The following is a 5,134-nucleotide window of genomic DNA, read 5'->3' as shown; positions in this document are numbered from 1 at the left end:
GACGAAGTCATTTTTTATTATTTCATTGCACGGCCTTAGATGGCGTTATTTTAATTTTAAAACTTATTTATCTCATTAAATATCAGTCCTATCAAATTTTTGCAAAGAGTAAAACTTATCAGAAATAATTTTTAAAGAAACTTTTGTTATGTAACATTTTTCACAAAAATCAATAATAAGCGCGATATTTCGATTTATTTAATTCAGGTCCCTTTATAACTCTCCTTTCAAATAAAGTATTTTGAATGCCATATAGCCGAAAATCCAAGTTACAACGAACTTAATTTATATTCCAATTTTCATTTAAATCGGTTCAGCCATTATCGCGTGAAAAGGTAACACACATTCAGACAGACAGACAGATAGACATACAAACAAAAATAAAAAAAAAGCGATTTTCGGTTTCAGGGTGGTTATTTATATATGTTAGGACCAATTATTTTTGGAAAATCGAAAATTACCAGTAAAATTTCGGCTACAGATTTATTATTAGTATAGATTCTCTTATAATAGTACGAAACTCTCTTTAAAAAATAAACTTCTACTTATGTTCTCATGTTTGTATTAATTAACCCTTAAATTGACAAAGTATCCTGTAGGATACAACAGGTTAATAGGCTATATGCTATAATTTTAATAGAACAACAGAAAAAAAATGGTATGAAAATTAAAATTTCACAATACGGTACTATAATATTGTACAACATATAAAATATGTACATTGCGATAGTTGTTTTCTTTACAGTCCGACAAGGTTTAATAAACACTAGTGTGAGAAATGAGGCCATGGATAAATATATAATAGGATGCGAAATTGCTGTCAGCGCGATCTAGATGCGGTATTCTGAAATAAGGTGATCAGCGCCCGACGTCGTAGGTGGTAAATCATAGAACTACGTGAGAACCAGCGTTCTCCACTTTCCGATACGAAGTAGTCAGAACGTTGGCCGATGAGCAGCCAACAGCGTTATGAAGGCAAGATGGATGCCAGAAAAATGCAAAAGATTCAAGGAAGATGCTCAGCGCCTGGATGCAAGACTGTTAATACTGTGGGAGGGAAGCATTTTTTCTATTTTCCTCAGGAACCTATGAGGTAAGCTTTAGTATTATTATTGTGTCCTGTGTAGCCTAAACCTTACACTTGAAAACAATGTACTTTTTGGTGAAGTAGGTTAGACGAGCTGTGCATTGCTTTCTGCTAATTTATTTAGGATTATAGTAGGAGTATAAATTTAGATGGTTCCGAAATTCAGTCAAACTGTAACGAACTGTGAAATATTGACGAAAAAGAGCAAGAAGGCTGAAAATGAAACCTCGTAAACCTGAATTGTAGCATTAGGCCACATGGCTGCAAACTAAAACCACGTGGTTTTTAGTATAAACATCTCACAGTTATGGAAAATAAAATTATGCCTTCTTTGATGTAGTTAGCCATTCTGGAGAAATTCTCAATCATGTGTAATAATAATAATAATAATAATAATAATAATAATAATAATAATAAATAATAATAATAATAAGCTTAGGCCTAATATTTAATTTAGTTTGTACCCAATATCTGTTGCTGCTACCAGTTTTCCTATGGTCACTCACCACCTAGTGATGCGCATTAGATATCTCTTAAAATAACATAAATGCAGCAGATAAGTTATTATTTTTTTCCCCCAATTTTTGCATGATTTCTATTCAATATTTCTTCTACTTTATATCATTAGTAATTGTAATCCATTGCTTTAGGTGTTGGAAGTGGCTCCGATTTTGTGGGCTAGAGGACCGGTATCGAGTTGCCGCAGATGCCACACACAGGTTGAGAATCTGCATGGACCACTTCATTGAGTCTGACTATTATAGCTCTTCACAAAAAGTGATACTTAAGCAAACTGCAGTGCCCACTGTTCATGCTATGGATTAGTGGTGCCATCAAACCCTAAAATCCGGAGCCCACCATCTAGCCCAGTTATGCCTCGAGCGACCTTATCACCAGGGTCTACCCCAACTTTCAGACATCACAAGACTTTGCGGACGTATGCTAGGAGGGCGAAGATTGATTCTGCAGCTGCTGAAGGTAATTAGTACACTAGCAATGTTTTTATGTCATTCATGTTTAAAATTTCCGATTTCATTACTCTTTTCTTTATTTTCAGGTACGCGTAGTCTCATAGGTTTACAAGCTGCAACTGAGCAGGCTGCAGGCTTGGCAGCTATACCTCAAACAATTCCTGCTCCTATGAGTACTCCAGCTTCAAAGATTACTGCTTCGACGGCATATGCCGGGATGAATAAAGATGCATGCCAACAAGGTAATTATTCCACTTAGTCAAGTTTATGGATTTCAAGGAATGCCTTAGTTTCTCATCAGCTGTTCTTACATTACATGTTTCAAAATACATAATTAATTATGTTTCATTTTTTTTTTGTGATTATTACAGGGAACAGTATGATTGGTGAACAGCTGAGGGGCTATCAGCAACCATCGCTCCTATTCAATGTGGTTCCCACAGCTGAAGGTAAGCGATGCTGTCTTGTGAGCCTGGTAACATGCTAGTAATAATTTAAGTTAATTGCCCCTCTGCCATATGTCTGCAGTTTTCATTCTTCATTCTTTTACAGTAGCGAATAATAACAAATCCTCTTAACTACAGGGCAGGGTGTTTATCTTGTTATATATCGATCGTCCAGTTCAAAAGTGCGACAACTCAAAAATTGCCATTTTTTAGTTATTTATACTTCTGAAAGCCCCTTTCGGAGCTCTTTCCGATTCAATATTGAGATAAGTCATATTTACAACCAAAATGAATAAAAACGAAATAAACTGCTTTAGAAATAATTATAACTATGGACTTTATTAAATCATTATTACTACATTTCGAAATCTATTAATAATGAACTGGAAGATCGTGATATACTCGTCCTGAATACTGACTCATTTCTAATTGTCGTGGTTATGAACCACAAATCTGTCCCTTTTTAGGGGATTTATTTGAAACTTTCAACTGAAGATATCTCAAAACTTGTTTTTTGAGTTGTCGCACTTTTGAACCAGACGATCGATATTGCAACTGATATTCTGACAAGTCTCCCTGGCACGAAGTACACCATCATTCCCTCTTACTGACTTCTCTTTAATATCCCAACACCTCTGCTGATTATCCCTTTCTGTTAGTGTCAGTTGTCCTCTATGGCCCAGCCTATTAGCAAAAAAATATTTTATATTACATTACAATGAACAATTCAGATTAACACAATCAAATTTGTTGCAGCATTAAACTTTTGGATTGTTACTATTACTTAACATTTATATGAGTTATAATTTGTACAGTTAAGAGCAGTTTGAAATGAATGGAGCACGAAGTCTGTTCAATTCTTGCTTCAATTTAATTGATCATTTATTTCCTTAGATACTGACATGAATACATCCAAGATGGAACAGTTTCCTTCAGCTTCAGCTACACCTCCTTCCAAACTTGGTAAATATTGATCACATTTTGATGTATTGTCAATTTTGTAGTATGTTATATAGCCTATCGATAGCTTGCATGCCTTTTGTTAGGCCTACATTAACTTAACAAGGCTAAAGGTGTTGTCACGTTTCATTTTTTATTTAAAATAGTTCCCAGTAATTAGATTAATCTGAAGTTAATTTCGTAATTTTTAGGTCCTGGTGTTGCAAAACGAAAACTTTTCTCCAGTCCTCACTTCTCATCTTCACCCAGGAGCAACAAACTAAAAATGGCAGCTCTGAAAGCAAAGGTGAAGAGACTGGAGAAAAAATTGCAACAAGTCGAAGAAGACAGAAGGAGAAGGGAGCCAATGGCCACATCATCTCAACTGCCAACAATTGTTCAAAAGATATACGAGGCACAGGTGCAGATGAGAAAAATTCATAAACATTGATATAGATGGAGTGACGTCATGAAAGATTTTTCTTTGTCATTATTTTATCACAGTCCTAAAGGGTATAATTTTATGAAAAAACTTTTCCTATTGCCCAGTATCAAGACACTTCAAAGTTATCAGAACAAAATAGACATTGAGCCAGGTCTTATGCAGCCTGTTTTGACAACTCTTAAGTCACTTGCTGCAGGGCCTCTGTCTGACAGATCAGAGAATGTATGTTCTCTGGTCATTGATGAAATTGCCATACGTCAGCAGTTGCATTATGACTCTAAATCTGATATGATTAAGGGTTTTGCTGACGATGGAATAGCAAGATATCCCATGAAAATAGGTAACCATTGTTTGATGGCAATGGTTAAAGGGATTAAGAAGGGATGGAAACAGGTAATAGGTTATTGGATATCTGATGGTCTTATATCTGCTACATCTCTCTTGAACATTGTCAATTTGTGTGTTTGTGAACTTCACAAAATCGGGTTCCATATTAAGGTTTTAATATGTGATCAAGGTACAAATAATCAAAGTTTGGCATCTAAATTGGGGGTTTCAGCAGTAAGACCGTATTTTGAAGTCAATGGGAATAAAATTCATTTCATGTATGATCCACCACACCTTTTGAAGTCCATTAGGAACAACTTATTGCGATATGATTTGCATTACATGGAAAAGCCTGTATCTTGATCACATATTAGAACTATCTATGATATGCATGATGATGTGTTAAAACTTAAGTTAGTTCCTAAACTGACAAAGGACCATGTTTTCCCTAAAATGTTTTCTCGTATGAAGGTTAAGCTGGCAACACAGGTGTTTTTTTCTATTCTGTACATACTGCAATTCATGCATATGTTGGAATGGGAAAGCTACCTATCAGTGCTCTGCATACTGCCGACTTCATTCAGATGATGGACAAGCTGTTTGACACTTTCAACAGTACGAAACTGAAAACAGATAAATTTAAATATAGATTTGCCATAACTCCTGACTCCGTTCACATAGAATTTTTGAAAAAAACTTTGAATGACATTCAGTCCTTGGAATTCGTGGGTTGCAAGCGTCAGCAAGCTTGTCTTGAAGGTTGGAGAATTAGTATTCAGAGCTTGCTGAATTTGTTCGATGAGCTTAGTTCTGAGTACAACATTCCTAAATTAAGGACTCGATTTCTGAGTCAGGATGCATTGGAGAATACATTTGCTACCATAAGACAACAGCACGGGTGCAATGTAAATCCATCTGT

General features: G+C 35.4%; 1 protein-coding gene across 3 annotated transcripts; it reads left to right on the top strand.

The window, feature by feature from the left end:
• The first annotated feature begins 853 nt into the window (after positions 1-853).
• Positions 854-4,097, top strand: LOC138708608 (uncharacterized). 3 transcript variants are annotated; one of them, XM_069838720.1, is made up of 6 exons: positions 854-1,093; positions 1,738-2,065; positions 2,145-2,300; positions 2,430-2,507; positions 3,399-3,467; positions 3,656-4,091. In XM_069838720.1, exons 2-6 carry the CDS (start codon positions 1,960-1,962, stop codon positions 3,892-3,894), a joined length of 648 nt encoding a protein of 215 aa, XP_069694821.1. In that variant the 5' UTR covers positions 854-1,093; positions 1,738-1,959; the 3' UTR covers positions 3,895-4,091. The 3 variants fall into 3 exon arrangements, with proteins under 3 accessions (XP_069694821.1, XP_069694822.1, XP_069694820.1); XM_069838719.1 differs by lacking the exon at positions 854-1,093 and having other exon boundaries at positions 1,953-2,300; positions 3,656-4,089; XM_069838721.1 differs by lacking the exons at positions 854-1,093; positions 3,399-3,467 and having other exon boundaries at positions 1,952-2,300; positions 3,656-4,097.
• Positions 4,098-5,134: the final 1,037 nt, after the last annotated feature.

This window comes from Periplaneta americana, chromosome 11 (assembly GCF_040183065.1).
Source record: "Periplaneta americana isolate PAMFEO1 chromosome 11, P.americana_PAMFEO1_priV1, whole genome shotgun sequence".
NCBI classification, from domain to species: Eukaryota; Metazoa; Arthropoda; class Insecta; order Blattodea; family Blattidae; genus Periplaneta; species Periplaneta americana.
This window is presented reverse-complemented; position numbering and strand designations above follow the sequence as displayed.